This window comes from Colius striatus, chromosome 24 (assembly GCF_028858725.1).
Source record: "Colius striatus isolate bColStr4 chromosome 24, bColStr4.1.hap1, whole genome shotgun sequence".
NCBI classification, from domain to species: Eukaryota; Metazoa; Chordata; class Aves; order Coliiformes; family Coliidae; genus Colius; species Colius striatus.
This window is the reverse complement of record NC_084782.1, coordinates 473,044-492,208: the sequence shown is the minus strand read 5'-3', so window position 1 is coordinate 492,208 and position 19,165 is coordinate 473,044. Positions and strand designations below refer to the sequence as shown.

The 19,165-nt window shown below is 53.8% G+C and overlaps 1 protein-coding gene across 5 annotated transcripts; it reads left to right on the top strand.

Annotated features, from left to right (window-relative positions):
• Positions 1 to 232: 232 nt before the first annotated feature.
• Positions 233 to 18,548, top strand: ZCCHC17 (zinc finger CCHC-type containing 17). 5 transcript variants are annotated; one of them, XM_062014699.1, is made up of 8 exons: positions 233 to 282; positions 1,108 to 1,245; positions 1,836 to 1,893; positions 3,231 to 3,331; positions 5,846 to 5,937; positions 7,167 to 7,267; positions 8,413 to 8,561; positions 17,758 to 18,548. In XM_062014699.1, the coding sequence occupies exons 2-8, from the start codon at positions 1,189 to 1,191 to the stop codon at positions 17,935 to 17,937; spliced, it is 738 nt and encodes a 245-aa protein (XP_061870683.1). In that variant the 5' UTR covers positions 233 to 282; positions 1,108 to 1,188; the 3' UTR covers positions 17,938 to 18,548. The 5 variants fall into 5 exon arrangements, with proteins under 5 accessions (XP_061870683.1, XP_061870685.1, XP_061870686.1 ...); XM_062014701.1 differs by lacking the exon at positions 17,758 to 18,548 and adding an exon at positions 12,991 to 13,065; XM_062014700.1 differs by having other exon boundaries at positions 249 to 286.
• Positions 18,549 to 19,165: the final 617 nt, after the last annotated feature.

Sequence of the window (19,165 nt, the reverse complement as noted above, 5' to 3'; positions counted from 1 at the left end):
CCATTGGCTGAGCGCGCCGCTTCCGGCCGCGCCGATTGGCGGAGAGCTGCCGCGTGACCAGCCGGTCCCCCTGACGCGCTTCTGGTGCGGGGGTGACGACAGAGAGAGGGCGCCGCGCGCTCCCAGCGCCGATTGGCTGCTGTCAGCGGAGGGCGGGCTTCCGTTTAACACCGTTAGTGGTGATTGGCTGGAGGCTGCAACCCTCCAGCGTTGCCCGCGGCGATTGGCGGAGCGATGCCGCAAGGTGCGGGAGGGAGGGAGCAGGAATGGCGGCGGCCGGAGGTGGGTGAGTGATGGCGGCAGTTGGGGCTGCGGCGCCGGGCGCTGACGCGGTCACTGGGCACAGGCTGTTCCCGCTCTCTGCAGCCGCCCGGGCGCGGGCTGCAACGAGCCGGCACCGTGGCCCCCGCCTCGAGCCCTGCGCAGCCGGCGCTCCTCAGCCTCGGCCCCTGCGCGGGGGGAGCGCGGCCACAGCGGCACCGGGAGAGCCTCGGGGTCGGGTTGTGGCCTCAGTAAGGAGCTGCCTGCGACAGGAGCAGGGCAGGGATTGTCCCCTGTGCTGGGCCCTGGGGAGGCTGCAGCTCCAGGGCTGTGTCAGTGCTGGGCCCCTCACTCACTGCCACAGGGACACTGAGGGGCTGCAGCGTGGCCAGAGCCGGGCACAGAGCTGGGGAAGGGGCTGGAGCACAAGGGGCTGGGGAGGGGCTGAGGGAATGGGGGTGTTGAGGAGGCTGAGAGAAGACAGCATAACTCTCTGACAGGAGGCTGCAGGGAGCTGGGGGTTGGTCTCTGCTCCGAAGTGACAGGACAAGAGGCAATGGGCTGCAGTTGCCCCAGGGAAGGCTGAGGTTGGAGCTAAGGCAGAACTGTTTCCCTGAGAGGGGTGTCAGCCCCTGTGCCAGGCTGCCCAGGGAGCTGGGGCAGTGCCCAGCCCTGGAGGGATCCCAGAGCCCTGGAGCTGAGGTGCTGAGGGCTGTGGGTCAGTGCTGGGCTGGGCAGGGTGAGGGCAGGGCTGGGACTGCAGCAGCTTCAGGGGCTTTTCAAACTGAAATGATTCTGTCATTCTGACTCAAGTTGGAATAATCACAATTGCCATTTCTTTTCAAGGCTTCTCTCTGCCCTTGTGCAGCCTGAGGTGAACATAACTGGTGTTGGCAGGAAGGTTGGAGTGTCTGTGCCCTGGATCCCATGAAGCCTGCAATGATGGAGGCACTGCCTGAGCTCTACACCATCTTCCAGGGCGAGGTGTGCAGAGCTGCTGCCTGTGAGGGAACTTACAGCCCTGAATGTCCTTCTCTGCCCCTTTTCAGTTCAGTGAGAGGTTGGATGACTGACAATTCTCTACCACATCTACACACACATGTTTGGATACGTGTCTCTATGTTTGTGCACATACACATAGATGCACCCAGGATGTTTCCCTGCACAGCCTGGAGTGCTTGGCTGCTCTCACTCCCTCCAGACTTACCCAGTATTGCAGTGTCTGATCTGCCTTCAAACCTACAATTGAAGGAAAGAAAATTCTTCTTTTAGGAAGGACTTTTTCCCTGAGAGGGGTGTCAGCCCCTGTGCCAGGCTGCCCAGGGAGCTGGGGGAGTGCCCAGCCCTGGAGGGATCCCAGAGCCCTGGAGCTGAGGTGCTGAGGGCTGTGGGTTAGTGCTGGGCTGGGCAGGGTGAGGGGAGGGCTTGGTCTTGATGATCCTAAAGGTCTTTTCCAAGCATAGTGATTCTCTGATCCTATGACAGTAGAACTGTGGAGGGTTTCTGTGCATTCTCTGGTGTGGGGTTGGAAAGTGAATCATTTGTGAGGGGTGTCCTGTTGATTTCCTTCCCAGGTTGCCACAGTGACAGAATATGGGGCATTTATCAAAATCCCTGGCTGCAGGAAACAAGGTTTGTTTCTCTTCTTTTCTTCAGGGCTGGTTTCATGGTGAGTCAGGCAGTTGCTCTGAGAGCTGGGGTTTGGACACAGCTGAGGAAAGTGGGTGTTTCCCTGTGTGAGGAAGGAGTTGAGGTTCTTAGGAAGTTCTTAGAATGTGACTGTATGTTTGCATGAATAGCAAAGCCTCAGAGGGCTTCTTGATACCTTCAGGGTGTTTTAGAGACTCATTTTAAGGCCCTGGGCAAACTAGAGAAACTTTTTAGAATTAGAGAACTTGCCCAGCTTATTTCTCTTATGACCAATAGAAATGAGTTAAATAAAGACCCTGGAGTGAGGCAAAGGGAGGCCCTGGAGTGAGGCAAAAGGAGACCCTGAAGTGAGGCAAAAGAGATCACAGTCACAGAATGGGAGGGGTTGGAAGGGACCTCTAGAGACCATCCAGTCCAACTGAGTTGAAGCAAAAAGTAGGCACTGAAGTGGAGCAAAAGGGATTTTCAGTGGGTGTTGTGTCAGGTGCTGATGTACCCACAAACATCCCTTTCACTGCTCCTCAGGTGCCCATTCCCTTCAGAGCTCTGGGGTGGGAGCAGGGCTGCAGCAGGAAGGTGTGTTCTCATATTTGTCCTCCCTGTCACCCAGCATCGTTCATGGGAGTTGAACATCCAGTGTGGGGACTGTGTGAGCTTGCAGGGGCAGCACATCCAGACAGCCATGACTCAAAGTGTTGCTGATGCATGAAATGGGCTCCTGCAGCTTTGGTGCCTGGGCTTGCCCCAGAGGACAGGCAGGACCTGCTACACTTTGCCATTGGGCACCTGGTACTTTGAGCACCAAAGTTTGCTTTGGACACCTGCTTTTTGGGGTTCATTTGGAGCAGATCTTGGTGAGCTTTTACATGTGTGGTTGATGCAAGTAGTTGCTTCTCACCTGCAGTGGAGGCTCCTTCTCTGGAGCTCTTCCAAACCCACCTGGACACGTTCCTGTGTGACCTGATCTAGGTGGGAGCTGCTTTGGCAGGGGAATTGGGCTGGATGAGCTCTAAAAGTCCCTTCCAACCCCCAGCATGCTGTGACTCTGTGACTATTTGTTGTTGTTTCAGTTACAAAGGTGGAGGGGGGCTGTAAATTGCTTTTGTTAAATACAAACATGCAAATACAAACCAATTGAACCGAGTCCAAGTGTGAAATACAAAGAGGTAAAATACAAGACTGTTTCCTTCCCACAGCCCAAAGGATTATCTCACACCCACCCCACTTTGGAGGCTGCTGCCCTACAGGGCAAAACTGAGATGCAGGGGAAACTTGGCTTTCATTTTTAACCCTTTCTTCTCTTCCAAAACCATGAGCAGGCCTTGTCCATAGGACTCACATGTCCTCCTGCCCTGTGGATAAACCCTCAGAGATAGTGGATGTTGGTGACAAAGTCTGGGTGAAGCTGATTGGAAAGGAGGTAAGGTTAGCTATTGTTTTCTTTAGTGCTGTGTAGATAAAGCACACTGCAAAGCCTCTGGGAGCACCTGTGCACAGAGGCAGCCTGTTCCTGTCCTCTGGGGGTGTTCAAGGGGCAGTGGTTTATCCTCAGGTGAACTCTCTTTACCTCCAGATGTGACTTTGGGCACCTCACTTCTGTGATATGCAACAGTGTGGTTCAGGCAAAGGGACTTTGTAAAAGCTTTTGATTTAAAAGCAACTAAGTGTTTCCCCTTTTCCCCTGTGCAGCCCTTGTATCACCTTAAGGGGGTGGTTTGGGGGCTAAAGGAGCAATTTGAGAGGATCCCATGGTATAAGAGCTGACACACAGTTCAACCCTTTGAGGAGCTGAGATGTTTGTTTTCAAGAAAGTATGAGTGGTGGTGAATCATGGCCCCAGAGACAACAGAGCAGCATTTTCTTTGCTTATTTAGAAGTAAGAGCATGACACATTTGGTTTTGCCCCTCCAACCTGCACTGCTGTTTCCTCTGCAGAAGATGGGACAATGGGCATGTCATCTGCTTTTAAACATCACTGGGCACACAATCTAAAGGTTCTGCTCTGGTGAGCCATGGAAACAAACAGGCTGAGTGTATTCTGTTGGGATCAAGGTGGAAACACTCAGTTCCAGGTTGCACAGTGGATGAGGAGGTGAGGTAGATCAAGAACTGGCTGAATGACAGAGCCCAGAGGCTGGGGATCAATGGCACAGAATGGAGTGTGAGGCCTGTGGCCAGTGGGGTTCCACAGGGATGGGTTCTGGGGCCAGTCTGGTTCAACATCTTCATCAACCACCTGGATGAGGGGACAGAGGGACCCTCAGTGAGTTCCCTGCTGGCACCAAACTGGGAGCACTGGCTGATTGCCCAGAGGCTGAGCTGCCAGTCAGTGAGAGCTGGGCAGGCTGAGAGCTGGGCACAGAGGAACCTGCTGAGGTGCAACAAGGGCAAGGGCAGAGTCCTGCAGTTGGGGAGGAACAACCCCCTGCACCAGGACAGGCTGGGGGTGCCCTGCTGGAGAGCAACTCTGCAGAGACAGACCTGGCAGTGCTGGGTGAGAATAAACTGACCATGAGCAGCAACGTGCCCTCGTGGGCAAGAAGCCAATGGCAGCCTGGGGGCAGCAAGAAGAGTGTGGGCAGCAGGTCAAGGGAGGTTCTGCTCCCCCTCTGCTCTGTCCTGCTGAGGCCTCATCTGGAGTCCTGTGGCAGTTCTGGGCTCCCCAGCTGCAGAGGGACAGGGAACTGCTGGAGAGAGGCCAGTGCAGGGACACCAAGATGCTGAGGGGATGGAGCATCTTTTATACAAGGAAAGGCTGTGGGACCTGGGGCTGTTCAGCCTGGGGAAGAGGAGACTGAGGGGAGAGCTCATTAAAAGTTACAAATATCTCACTGGTGGGTGTCAGGAGGTTGGGGCAGCACTTTTTTCTGTGGTCTCCAGTGACAGGACAAGGGGTGATGGGATGAAGCTGGAACACAAACAGTTCCATTTCAACACAAGGGGGTTCTGTGATTCCAAGCACAGGACTGGGCCATGAGTACTTTGCAGTTGTCCTTTATTTGGAGACAACATCATCAGGTTGATGTGCAAAACAGGGACTTAAATTTAACTGAGATAAGGGGAATGGGTTGAGGAACTTGGTCTTACTCACTATATGAAAAGCTTTGCAGATTCTTTTTAGCTGTCTGTGCTATTGATGTTCATTTCTGGTTGCATAAGCTTCTGTGAAGCTGCTGGTTTCTTTTCTCTGAACACAGCTGTTGGGCTCCTGACCCCTTTGCTGTAGGGGCAGAAGCAGGTCAGGGAGGTGGGCAGCAGAAGGGTTCATTACATTTACCTGTCAGTAACTGCATGGGTGCCATAAACAAACCAGCAATACCTCCATAGAATCACAGCATGGTGAGGGTTGGGAGGGACCTTTATTGATGATCCAGTCCAACCCCAGCAGCAGCATTGCTGAAAAGGCAGAAAGCTGTAAGAAAACCCCAAACATACAACTTTTGCTCTTGCTTCTGAAGCGAGGACAGCCAGGGACTTCCTAGGATTCAGGAAGAGCAAACCCCTAATGGAGACACTTAAAACATTTTAATCTCAGAAGAGGCTCAAACTGGGGAAAAAGGACAAGCAGGTCTGGTTTGAGGATGCAAGTCAGCCCCAGTACTGAGCCAGGGGGAAATGTCTTGGGGGTGGATGATTTGAGAATGGTGGCAAAGCTTCTAAACAGGCACTTGCTTCCACAGCTCTTGGGGTCATGCTGAAAGCAGGATGCTCATCTGAATGCACCTACAGTTTGAGCTTGTTTTGTTTGTGAGCTATCTGCTTAACAGAAGCTGGAATACTCCACATGCAGCTGCACAGTAGTGGAATAAAAGCACTTTCATGTAGTATCTTTTGGGGGGCTGTTCTCTGCTAACCAACAGTTTCCTTCCTCCAGACACTGTGTATTAATTAACATCATTGTCATTTGCTCTTGTTCCATATCTTCCCCTGCCAGATGAAAGATGACAAACTGAAGCTTTCACTCTCCATGAAGGTTGTTAACCAAGGCACAGGAAAGGACCTTGATCCAAACAACGTTTCCCTTGAGTAGGTAAATCTACTGAATGGAATCAACTACATCAGACAGGTTGCTGCTGCCAGCTTGTTCCCTTCCTGCTCCCCTGCCATCCTTATTCTCCAGACCCCTTCTCCTTTGGAGGGTGATGTGCAGGGCTGAGGGAAGGCAGTCCCTTGGTTTTGCTGCCCAGAGGCAGGCAGGAGCTAGGGGAGGCTGCAGTGAGTTCCAGCCCTTCACACCTCAGCAGGAGTTTCATTCCTGCCTTGTGATGGCCTTGTGTTTGTGCTGGAAGAAGCCTTCATTCCAGCTGGGGGTTTGTCTCACTTTCACAAACTAAATCTCAAACTGCTTGGATGTTTCAGAGCTTCCTTATCTACTTCAGTTTCTTTCTTGTGATGTCTCTTGCAAGTGAAATCAAATGGCTTCATGCTGCACAGGTTCTGGATGAGGGGAGTGAGTGCACCCTTAGGGAGTTTGCAGGTGACACCAAGCTGGGTGGAACTGTTGATCTGCTTGAGGGTAGGGAAGCTTCACAGAGAGATCTAGAGAGGCTGCATGGTTGGGCCAAGGCCAGTGCCATGAGTTTCAATAAGGCCAAGGGCTGGGTCCTGCACTTGGGCCACAACAACCCCCAGCAGTGCTACAGGCTTGGGGAGGAGTGGCTGGAAGCTGCCAGGCACAGAGGGACCTGAAGTGGTGGTTGAACAGGAGCCAGCAGCATGCCCAGGTGTCCAAGAAGGCCAGTGCTGGATGTGAGGAGGAATTTCTGTGCTGCCAGGGCTGTCAGGCACTGGAACAGCTGCCCAGGGAGCTGCTGGAGTCACCGTCCCTGGAGGGGTTTCAGAGCTGGGTGGGTGTTGCACTGAGGGCAATGGGCTGGTGGCTGATGGGCTGGACAGAGGCTGCACTCCATGGGCTGAAAGGGCTCTCCCAGCTGAAACCACTCTGTGATTCTATGATTTTAAGTCCATGTGTTGGTTTATTCACATACACAGACAGGTGTTGCCACAAAGGACAGACCTGCAGCTCCCTCCCTTTGTGTGGTTTGGGTAGAGAGTACTCAGTCACTCTCACAAGCAGAAGGTGGCAGCTGATACCCTTCTAATGCAGCTGCTCAGCTCCCTTCTTTGATTTACCTGATGAAGTGGTGTTTTTAGAGCAACAAAAACCCCTCTTATGTTTAGCTTATGTCTCTTGTAAACACACAGGGTTAAAGGGGAGGCTGGATTGAAACTGGAACTGTCCTTTCTCTTTCCAGTCAGGATGAGAGGAAAAAACGCACCTTCAGAGACTACACGAGCCAGAAGATCACACTTGAAGCTGTCCTCAACACTGTGTGCAAGAAATGTGGTTGCAAAGGTATGTCCATGCAGGGCTGCCTGTTGTAGCAGGTGTAGCCTCATTCTGGAGATAGGATTACATCAGCATGTCTCACAGTTGTGTGTAAGGGCTGGATCTTGCTTCCAGGTGCCTCTTTTAGAGGAGAACTCCATTTTCTATCACCTGTTGTGAAAAGGCAACACTTAGCTGAACTCCTTTCAGACTTGAGCTTCCTGGGAAGAACCTTTCTCTTGGGTCCAGGTCCAGCACAGGTTCCCTTCTGGCAGTGTTTGTTTTAATGTCTTACAGCTGAGGTCTTGTCCCAGTCATGCATTTGAAGACATAAACACCTTTATCAGTGGCAGTTTGTGGCCAGGGGTTGGGAAGCACAGTGTTAGCTGTGAGCTGAAAGAAAGGTGGGTTATTTTCTAACCTGGTGAGGTGTTTGTGTTTTGCTTAGCTCAGCAGTAGGAAGCTGAGTTGCTGTGGTGCCTCTGCAGTAGCTTTTTGCAGGGTGCTGAGGCATAAAGCAGGGCCTTGATTTGTAGGTGGAATTTTTGCTGCACCTGCTTGCTTTATAACATTGTTTAGCTGGAGTTAATGTTGCTCTGTACAAGGTGAATAGTGGACATGGTTCTCTGTTACTTAACCACCACAATCTGTAAAATACCATTCTAAAGAACCTCCAACACTTTAAACTGTGTGTTTCCAGTCTACTTTTCATGATGATGTCCACTCAGAGCAGGCAGGCAGATGTTATGCTGCCTGTGCTTTCACCTACAGCTGGCAGGAGGTCAACCTTGATGTCTCCAGAGCAGAAAAGGTAGAACCAGGGTGAGATTATTGCCTCTGTATTTGTGGCCTTGTTCTCTTTTAGCCTTTCACACCAATTTTACTCCCTTTCCATGCTGCCAAAGCCCTTGCACAGATATGTTTCTACCAATTACCCTGTTGGCTTAGTTTTTGCCTGACTGATCTTTCCACAATGGCCTGGGTTGTGTTTGCTCCCTGGCTTGTTTAATCAGGCTGAAATGCCAGGACAAAAATGTCCAGTGTGAATTCTTTTATGGTGGCTAATAATAAAACCACACTTGCAGCACTTCAGGTGTCTGAAATGCAGGAATGGGGGAGGTTATGATTAATAAAAAGCAGGGGGTGTTGATCCTTCAAACACTATTTTACAGGTCATTTTGCCAAGGAATGCTTCATGCAGCCTGGAGGTACCAAATACAGCCTCATTCCAGAAGAGGAGGAAGAGGAGGTGGCAGCAACAGGAACTGAAAGAGATAAAAAGAGCAGCCTGGCTGAGGGTTCATCCAGAAAAAGGAAAAAGGTATGAGGTACCCTAATGCTGAGCTGGAAAAGAGCCTGATCAGTTTGGGTAGTTACAGCTGGGATGTACTATAGCAACGTGGTTATGAGGAGCTAGTGCTGGGCTTAGAAAGTGGCTCAGTTTTGAGCAGGTTCTGGAGCAGAACAGGAGTCTCCTCTGCAGCTTTTGTAGCCATTCTCACCCTTTCTCCCTTTATTTTTGCTTTAACTGTCTGTCAGGTGGTTTTGTGCTACAGGACACAGCCCTCAGAAGAGGCTTCTCACAGTGAGAAAAGGGTTTTGGTCTTTCTTGCTCTTTTTGAAGCTCCATAGAAATTGCTTCAGTTTCCTGAATGGCTGTGGCTCCTGCCAATAACCTCATTTCCCTTCTCTCCTTGCTCCTTATGCCCCAACACCTTTCTTTGATCTGAACTAAAGCCCTGCTGCCTTGCTGCAGCATGTGTCCTGACCCAGGCAGTGCCATGGGAACTGGGCTTATCTGCACATGCCAGGGGAAGGTTGCTGTGTGTGTTTGCAGAGGGAGCAGACTCCCTCTCCACTTCTCTTGCACAGCCTTTGTCTTGTGTGAAAATGTCAAGAGTTCAGAAGACCTTTTATGGCCAGTGTTTGAACTCTGGCTTCACTGAGTGCTGATCTAGAAGATCAGAGGAGGCCTGTATCCAAAGCAGGAGTGTTTGGTGGTCAGTCTGTTCAGCCAGCAATGAGATTCCAGCTTCAGGCTTCAGTTCATAAACTTTCATCAGCCCCTTCACAACTGGCCTTCAATTAGTTACACTTCTCTGTTTTTTCTACCACTTTCCATCCCTGAGTCATAGCTGGACCCCTGGAAGGGGCCACAGGCAGGCAGGGTGGTGGGTTTCTCTCTTCTGGGAGTGGGATGAGGATGTTCTTAACAGTCACATAGTGAGAACCAGCTTCTCAGGGCTCAGTTCTCCCCAGCTCACTGTGGAGTCAGGCTCCTGCTGGAGAGGCTGCAGGTGGTGGCAACAGGGAACAGAGGGCTTTTGTTTGATGGTAACACCCAGCCCAGTCCAGAGTGACTACTGGTAGCTGAAGCCTCACTTCAAGTCATGTTTTCCACTGGTGTTGTGGTTTCTGACATTTTTGGGAGGTTTTTATCTGAGAGTTGGAGCTGGGGCTGTCTGTGGGATTGCAGGTGGTGGCTGCACTGAGGTAGAAGAGTGTGCAGTGACTTTTCCCCTGCCCTGAGGCATAGCCCTCTCTTTCCTACAAGATGAAATTGGTGTTAATTTGATGCCTAATTTGCAGTGCTTGTTTCCTCAGTAGCACATAGAATCACAGAGTGGTTTCAGCTGGCAGAGCCCTTTCAGCCCATGGAGTGCAGCCTCTGTCCCAGCCCCATCAGCCACCAGCCCATTGCCCTCAGTGCAACACCCACCCAGCTCTGAAACCCCTCCAGGGACGGTGACTCCAGCAGCTCCCTGGGCAGCTGTTCCAATGCCTGACAGCCCTGGCAGCACAGAAATTCCTCCTCACATCCAGTCTGAACCTCCCCTGGTGCAACCTGAGGCTGTTTCCTCTTGTCCTATTGCCTGTTACCAGGGATCAACCCCCACCTGGCTACAGCTTCCTTTCAGGTAGTTGCAGAGAGCCAGAAGGTCTCCCCTGAGCCTTCTTTTTTTCAAGCTCAACAGCCCCAGATCCTTCAGCTGTGCTCCAAATCCTTTCCCAGCTTGGCAGCTGCCTGTGGAGCCTCTCCAGCACCTCCATGTCCTTCCTGTAGAGAGGGGCCCAGAACTGGACACAGTATTGGAGGTGCAGCCCCACCAAAGCTGAGCACAGGGGAATGATCCCCTCCCTGCTCCTGCTGACAACACTGTTCCTGACACAGGCCAGGATGCCCTTGGCTTTCTTGCCCACCTGGGCACGCTGCTGGCTCCTGTTCAACCAACACTCCAGGTCCCTCTGTGCCTGGCAGCTTCCAGCCACTCCTCCCCAAGCCTGTAGCACCGCTGGGGCCTGTTGTAGCCAAAAGGCAGGACCCAGCCCTTGGCTTTATTGAAACTCATGGCATTGGCCTTGGCCCAACCATCCAGCCTCTCTACATCTCTCTGTGAAGCTTCCCTACCCTCGAACAGATTGACACCAGCTTGGTGTCACCTGCAAACTCCCTAAGGGTGCACTCCATCCAGATCATGCCTCAGGCTTCTCTTTCCCCTGGCAGGGGTCTGGTTTGTCTTGGAAAGGCTCCTGTAACTATTATTTAGATGCCTCAGGGGAAAAAATTACAGTGAGAGGTGTGCAAATAGCTCATGATCATGTCAGTGTCCATCCAGACTGTGGGGATTCCCTGGGGACCCTTGCCCTGCTGACACTACAGGATGTGTGGCTCACTCTCTTGCTTTTGTTACCCATTTTTGGGGCTCTGTACACTAACAACCTTCCTTTAGGTCTTGCTCATTCCTTTCATCTCCCTGTCTTCTCAAGGAGGAGATCAAAAGCTCTCAGATGTTTTCCCAGTGCTGCAAAGGAAATCTTGGGAGGGTTTTTTCTTGGAGGCAGGATGTGGGATGCTCACAATGAACAGCTTCCTTGTTGTCTCAAGTGCCTGCTGTGATGTGTCTGGGAGCCACCACATGCTTCCCTGCTTGCCTGGGGCCCTGAGGGGGATTTACACACAGTAGGAATAGCTCAGTCTACCCAGTAACAATTGCCTTGCTCACCCTGTCCCATCTGATACTTCTAACATCAATGTAGAGCTTGTCTTTTTGCATGAGGGAGCTGCTCTCTGTCAAACATCCATTTAGGGTCCTAGCAATGGCATTCACATTGTTTTTGATTGCCCATAGTCACCAGTTTCTGTTCCCTTGTTTCTTGGTGCTCTTTTCCTTCCCCAGAGATTCCTCTCCTTACAGAGATACTCTGGGCTCCTCATCCCCTTCTGTCTCTCTTGCCTTCCCTGTTGCTGCTTCAGTTCCTCACTTTTCTCCTGCCTGAGTGCCACAGCATTTACAGGATTGAGTCAGCTGGAGGCTTCAGGTCTCTGCAGCAGCACGTGCTTGTGGTGTGACTGTGGACAAGCCTTTGCAGTGAGAGTTCACCCTGTTGGTGCTCTGTGTGAGAGCACTGGCCTGCCTCCCCTGATCCCTGAGAAAAGCAGAGCCTGAGGGAGAAGCAAAGATGCTGCTTGACACTGAGGGTCAAAGGGTGAAGGGGCTCCTGTGGGAATGAGGCAGTGGGCTGAGGCTGTGTGGGAGGCAGGCGTGCTGGGGAGAGACACAGGAACCCTTCTGATTCTTCCTCTTCTCTTGTCTATTGAGAAAAGAGCTGCCTTCTCCCCTGTAGCAGTAACTCCTTGACCTGAAATTCTACAGAAGTGGCTCATCTTCTGCTCAGATACACTGGGGCCACCCCAAGGCCAGGCAGCTCCAGGCTGGGGCAGAGGGGCTGGAAACTGCTGCAGGGAAAGGGCCTGGGGGGGCTGGTGCCAGGGGCTGAACAGGAGCCAGCAGCGTGCCCAGGGGGGCAAGAAGGCCAAGGGCAGCCTGGCTGGGCTCAGCAGTGGGGTGGCAGCAGGAGCAGGGCAGGGATTGTCCCCTGTGCTGGGCCCTGGGCAGGCTGCAGCTCCAGGGCTGTGTCAGTGCTGGGCCCCTCACTCACTGCCACAGGGACACTGAGGGGCTGCAGCGTGGCCAGAGCCAGGCACAGAGCTGGGGAAGGGGCTGGAGCACAAGGGGCTGGGGAGGGGCTGAGGGAATGGGGGTGTTGAGCCTGGAGAAGAGGAGGCTGAGGGCAGCCAGCAGCACTCTCTGACACTCCCTGACAGGAGGCTGCAGGGAGATGGGGGTCAGGCTCTGCTCCCAACTGACAGGACATGAGGAAAGGGGCTGCAGTTACCCCAGGGGAGGTTGAGGTTGGAGCTGAGGCAGAACTGTTTCCCTGAGAGGGGTGTCAGCCCCTGTGCCAGGCTGCCCAGGGAGCTGGGGGAGTGCCCAGCCCTGGAGGGATCCCAGAGCCCTGGAGCTGAGGTGCTGAGGCTGTGGGTCAGTGCTGGGCTGGGCAGGGTGAGGGCAGGGCTGGGACTCCATCTTTTCCAACCCAAACAATTCAGTGCTTGATTAACTTAACCCTGGGGTCATTTTGGAATGGTCATTGGATAACAAATGTGACCTGTGATGGCTTTTCAGCACTTTGCTGCTTCTTCTGCATCATGTGTAGGATTTCCAGGCAGTCTGCTTGCAGATGTTGCCTCTTCTTGTAAAAACCACACCTTGTTTGTTCAGTGACCTGTCCTTCATCAAGCCTTAATCTGTTCTCACTTGTAGCCTGTACTTGTTTTACTAGTTTTTCCATGGTATTAGCTTGGGGCTCAGCTCTTCACACACTCTCCTCTCCCCTTACTATCCTCATGTGTGCTGTTCTGAACTCTGCTGTGTTTATGTCATGCCCATGGGCTGCATTCCTTTCAGGTTGGGTCTGACTGCTCCTCAAACAAGAGAGGCAACAACACCTATAGACTGTCATCATGAATCACCTGTGGAATTAACTTGGGCTCTCCATGACTCTGTAACTCCACTAAAGGGTCCAGCAGGAAAAATATTTCACCTCCTTAAAGAGTTTAGGACACTCCCCTCTTATCTCAAGTACCTCCAGAAGGAATGAAGTGTTGGGACGTTGTTTAAGCAGAGCCTGGAGCAGCTTTCCTTCCAAAGGGCTGCTCATGTGGTGTGTCCTCCTGTTTCAAAATAACTAGAGCAGCAGGACAGGCAGCAGTGTGAGGCTGTAGCCCAGCCTGTGGCTCAGTTCCCTGCCACCTCCTGATGTGGGGTTTGTACAGGAGCACTGAAGCATTTTGGAGCATGTTTGCTCTGCTTTGGTAGAATTGCAATCATTGCATAAACTGGGCAGGACATGGGAGAGACTGTAACCTGCAGCTCTTTGTGCTTCTTGGCCCTCTCTGTGGCTTTACCCTGAGAGTCTGTTTGGGCTAAATGCACTGAAAACATCCACACAAATTCAGAGGGAGCCTCAGTGAGTTCCCTGCTGGCACCAAACTGGGAGCACTGGCTGATTGCCCAGAGGCTGTGCTGCCAGTCAGTGAGAGCTGGGCAGGCTGAGAGCTGGGCACAGAGGAACCTGCTGAGGTTCAACAAGGACAAGTGCAGAGTCCTGCAGCTGGGGAGGAACAATCCCCTGCACCAGCACAGGCTGGGGGTGACCTGCTGGAGAGCAGCTCTGCAGAGACAGACCTGGCAGTGCTGGGTGAGAATAAACTGACCATGAGCAGCAACGTGCCCTCGTGGGCAAGAAGCCAATGGCAGCCTGGGGGCAGCAAGAGTGTGGGCAGCAGTGTGAGGAAGGTTGTGCTCCCCCTCTGCTCTGCCCTGCTGAGGCCTCATCTGGAGTCCTGTGTCCAGTTCTGGGCTCCCCAGCTGCAGAGGGACAGGGAACTGCTGCAGAGAGGCCAGTGCAGGGCCACCAAGATGCTGAGGGGATGGAGCATCTTTTATACAAGGAAAGGCTGTGGGACCTGGGGCTGTTCAGTCTGGAGAAGAGAAGGCTGAGGGGGCACCTTATCAGGGCTGATTCTCTCTGAGATTAAGCAGAAAGAATGTGTAACAACATTTTCATAGACTCACAGACTGGTGGGGGTTGGAAGGGACCTTTGGAGATCATCCAGCCCAGCCCCCAGGAGGTACCTAAAGGGTGGGTGTCAGTAGGAGGAGGGGGGGCAGACACTTTTCTGTAGTGCCCAGTGCCAGGACAAGGGGTGATGGGCACAAGATGGAACACACACAGTTGCACTGGAACAGGAGGAGAAAGTCCTTTGGTGCTGAGGTGAGGGAGCCCTGGCCCAGGCTGCCCAGGGAGGGTGTGGAGGCTCCTGCTCAGGAGGTTTCCAACCCCACCTGGACACGTTCCTGTGCCCCCTGAGCCAGGGGAACCTGCTGTAGCAGGAAGATTGGGCTGGATGAGCTCTGCAGGGCCCTTCCAGCCGCCTGTTCTGTGATCCTGGGCAGTGTTGGCAGCTCAGGAGTGCCAGGGTGTGCCTGAGAGCTGAGTTGAGCTGCATCCATCAGCACCCAGCCCTTCTGGAGAGCAGCTGGGAGCTCTGGGTGCAGCAGGGCTTTGCTGCTGTCCCTGGGGGCACAAACCACCTTTGCCTTGGCCCTGCCCTCTCCATATATGAGCTAGAGAAACTCTCCCACTTGTCCAACAGTGAGCTGACTGCTAACCAGCACAGTCCTTGTCTCCCAGTACCATGATGCTGGACTTGACAGAAAGCTGTGTTGTCACAGGGCTGCTGCCTGTACAGGATGATTTCACAGCAGCCAATGTCAGCTTGTCCCTCACTGCCTTGCTCCCTGCACAGATGCTCAGATGCTGTGGTGCCAGCATTGCTGCCCTGCAAGCACTTTTTCTGTGTTGCTCTGAGCTGTTTAAAAGCTTCTCAAAAGGGAAGATCAAAAAGAGGAGACTGAGGGGATGGGTTTTTTTCAGCCAGCACTGTGCCCACCTGGGTGCTTCTCCTTCCCCTCTCACCCTGAAGGGCCTGGTGTGACATCCTGTCCCCTCTGCTGCTGAGAAAGTTTCCCAAGCCCTGGAATGAAACTCCTGTTAAGGTCTTGTCAAACTTTCTCACCATGTGACAGGCTGGAAGAGCTTGAGAAAGTTCTCTGTGCTGCATCCTTGGATTCTGCACTTAACTCTTTACCATCCTCCTCTTCTAAAGTCTGTTTGGATTTGCTTCCAGCTCTTGGCTGTTTCTAGGGGACTCTGTACTGAGTCTGGTTTTGTCCCACCAAAAATAATGCAGTGCCTGAGACTTTGGGTGATTCCAGTGATCACAGTGCTGTTGTGGGGGCTGGAAGGGCCCTGCAGAGCTCATCCAGCCCCTGCTCCAGCAGGTTCCCCTGGCTCAGGGGGCACAGGAACGTGTCCAGGTGGGGTTGGAAACCTCCTGAGCAGGAGCCTCCACACCCTCCCTGGGCAGCCTGGGCCAGGGCTCCCTCACCTCAGCACTCAAATAGTTTCTCCCTGTGTTTCAATGGAACTTGTTGTGTTCCAGCTTCTTTCCAGGGGCATTCAGAGGGTCACAGAGGTGACTGGTGCTGGGAGCAGGTTTAGCTGGTGGCTTGTTTCCCTACAGAGGTTGATGCTTTCTGAGCCCCTCGTGGCCCTGGCACCAGCTCTGGCTGGGTTGGTGCTGGTTGCCAGCCCTGCCTCAGCACTGTGGGCAGTGATGTCCTGAGCCACTGGGCTCCCTGCTGCTGGGAGAGAATGGTCAGAGCTGCCAACAGCATTTCTCTTGCTCCTTGCTGGAAGGAGATGGAGCAAGGGGCAGAGCAGGGCTGGGTGTGCTGCCAGCACAGGCACAAACAATCCTCTCCCAGGGCCATGTTCTAATGAGTTACAGTCCATAAGCTGTACAGCACCATAGGCTGGAGAGAGGGCTGAGGGGGGAACTCCTGAACACTGACAGTGCCCAAAGGGTGGGTGTCAGGAGGATGGGGCCAGTCATAGAATCATGCTCTGTGGTGCCCAGTGCCAGGACAAGGGGTGATGGGCACAAGCTGAAACACAAAAAGTGCCCCTGGCACAGAAGGAGCAAGTCCTTTGGTGCTGAGCCCTGGCCCAGGCTGCCCAGGGAGGGTGTGGAGGCTCCTTCTCAGGAGGTTTCCAACCCCACCTGGACACGTTCCTGTGCCCCCTGAGCCAGAGGAACCTGCTGTAGCAGGGGCTGGGGCTGGAGCAGCTCTGCAGGGCCCTTCCAGCCCCACCATTCTGAGCTTAAATAGTACTTGGGCTGCTTAAATAGTATTTGGGCTACTGTGCCTGATGCAAGCCCAGTGGAAGCTGCTCCATGGTACTGATCTCAGTCAGCTCTGCTTGGTGCTTACTGAGGTGCCTCAAAATGGAGGGTTTAGATCCATTTCAAACTTCCTGATGAGCTTTATTCCAGCACCAGCTGCTCTTATTCTGCATCTCAAATTCAGGTCTGGGGTTTTGTAGAGCTTTTGCTGCAGAGCTTTGCAGAAATGCAACTGGGGGGGCTCAGAGCTGTTCCCTGGACTCTGCCTGAGTGCAGTGGGGAGAGGATGGGAAGCTGTGAGAGCAGGAGGGTGTGCAGTCTGCTAGGAGATTGTGCAAAGAGCTGCTGCTTGCAAAAGGGCTCTTTCCTCACCCTGGCTGCACTCCAGGGAGGGCTGCAGGATTGGAACCCTCACTGCCCGAGGGACACTGAGGGGCTGCAGAGCTGGGGAAGGGGCTGGAGCACAAGGGTGCTGGGGAGGGGCTGAGGGAATGGGGGTGTTGAGCCTGGAGAAGAGGAGGCTGAGGGCAGACAGCAGCACTCTCTGACACTCCCTGACAGGAGGCTGCAGGGAGCTGGGGGTCGGGCTCCTGAGTCACAAGTGACAGGACAAGAGGAAACTGGCTCCAGTTGCACCAGGGGAAGTTGAGACTTGACATGAGGCAAGATTTCTTCTCCAAAGGGCTGCCCAGGGATATGGGGAGTCACAGAATCACAGAATCTGAACGGCTGGAAAGGACCTCACAAGATCTTGTCCAGCCCTGGAGCTATTGCAAAGCCATGTAGCCCTGGGGCTGAGGGCCATGGGTTAGAGGTGGGCTTGGCAGTGCTGGGTTAAGGGTTAGAGTTGATGTTAAATGATTTGTGATTCCTGCCACCCCCATTAAAAAAACCAATGAGCTTAAAGATCTTTTCCAACTGAGATGATTCTGTGATCATGAGTCCCAGCCCAGCACTAACCCCTGGCCCTCAGCACCTCAGCTCCAGGGCTTTGGGATCCCTCCAGCGCTGGGCACTCCCCCAGCTCCCTGGGCAGCCTGGCACAGGGGCAGACACCCCTCTCAGGGAAACAGTTCTGCCTCAGCTCCAACCTCAGCCTCCCCTGGGGCAACTTGAGCCCCTTCCCCAGCTCTGTGCCCAGCTCTGGCCACGCTGCAGCCCCTCAGTGTCCCTGTGGCAGTGAGTGAGGGGCCCAGCACTGACACAGCCCTGGAGCTGCAGCCCCTCAGTGTCCCTGTGGCAGTGAGTGAGGGGCCCAGCACTGAGCACAGCCCTGGAGCTGCAGCCCCTCAGTGTCCCTGTGGCACTGAGGGATCTTAAAGGTCTTTTCCCACTGAAACAATTATGATACAGAGTGTTCTCCTGCCCTGGTGAGCACAGGTGACAGCCTTCCCACATTTATTTGTCTGTCTTCGTTCACTAGGAGAAGAAGAGGAAGAAGAAGCACAAGAGTAAGGAATCCTCAGAGTCAGACTCAGACAGCTCAGCCTCAGACAGTGATGGGGCTGAGCCAGGCAGCAAGAGGCCCAAGCACCAGGGGAAGCCCAGCAAGGCTCAGAAGAAGAAGAAGAAGAAGAAGAAGCATAAGAAGCCCCGGGACTGAGCCCTCAGACTGCCAGGGGAGCAGCACTGCCAGGGAGCAGCACTGCTGCACACCACGAGGGACAAGGAGTTTCCTTCTCAGCCTGTGGCTTTGCCCGTGGTGACTGTGATATCAGTTCCCCACAGTGCAGGCTGCTGTTTTCTCTCACCATCAGACATTCCTGGCAGAACTGCCTGGTGGCAGCCCAGCCCTGGCACCTCTCCCAGCCCAGCCCTGGCACCTCTCCCCTCCTGCAGCCTCACGTTTCGCTGGGGGAGCTGCCAGTGCTCTGAGGCTCCTGGGGCCATCAGCAGTGCCTGTGTGCCCTCAGCCCCCTGGCACTGCCTGCAACAAGGTGGAACCAGGCAGCCACCCTCTCCCTGCCCATCCTTGTGCAACGTTCAGGGGCAGGGGGGTAGTTGCTGGGCCTCATCCCAGGGCTCCATCCTCCAGCTATGGAGCTGCTGGGCTCTGTTCTGCCAACCTTCCCCCCCTCCTTTGGTCTGCAAACACAGAGAGTGAAGGGTAAGAAGCACATGGGGGGAATGGAGATATTGTAAGTAAACATGAGCTGGGGTGTGTTTGCTGCCTTGGTAAGTGATGGAAATAAATCTGTGCAGTCTCCACTTGTACTTTGTACTGAGCCTTGTACAAGCCACACGTTACCTTGGGCAGTGGAAGTGGGGGGCTGGGGGCAGGGGCTGAGTACTTGGCTTAAAGGGGGTTGGTTTGAAAGTCTTGTCTCCTTTCAGAGGGGTGGGAAGGGGGTGTGTGATGAGGTGACCCCTGGTGCCTTCTGGTAAGGAGCAACTGGAGCATAAATCTTGTAACTGGAGCTGAAGGTCAGGGGGAAGGAAGGGCAGAGGGCCAGGCTGAGCCTGCTCCAGCCACACTGACCACAGCAGGAGCCTCCTGGGGCAGATGTGCTGAGTGAGGGGAGCTGAGGCACTCCTGGGGCCTCTGGCTCTGTGGGGAAGTGAGAGCAGGGCTGGGCATCGCCTGGCAGCGTGGCAGGACGAGGCTCAGAGTCACTGGGTGCAGGCTGTCCCTCCTCCCTGTGCTGTGCCCTTCCCAGGGCTCTCTCCCAGTGACCTCTTGGCTGAGTCCAGCCTGTCAGGCTGGTTCCCTTTCTAGACCCAGACACAACACCACCCTTCTGACCTTGAGCTCAGTGGCTGCAGCTCCAGGGCTGTGCTCAGTGCTGGGCCCCTCACTCCCTGCCACAGGGACACTGAGGGGCTGCCGAGCT

Coding starts and splice junctions, on each gene's coding strand:
- ZCCHC17 (XM_062014699.1), top strand. CDS start 1,189: ATGAAGCCTGCAATGATGGAGGCACTGCCTGAGCTCTACACCATCTTC. Junction 1,246..1,835: donor ACACCATCTTCCAGGGCGAG/GTGTGCAGAGCT, acceptor TTTCCTTCCCAG/GTTGCCACAGTGACAGAATA. Junction 5,938..7,166: donor CCAAACAACGTTTCCCTTGA/GTAGGTAAATCT, acceptor TTCTCTTTCCAG/TCAGGATGAGAGGAAAAAAC.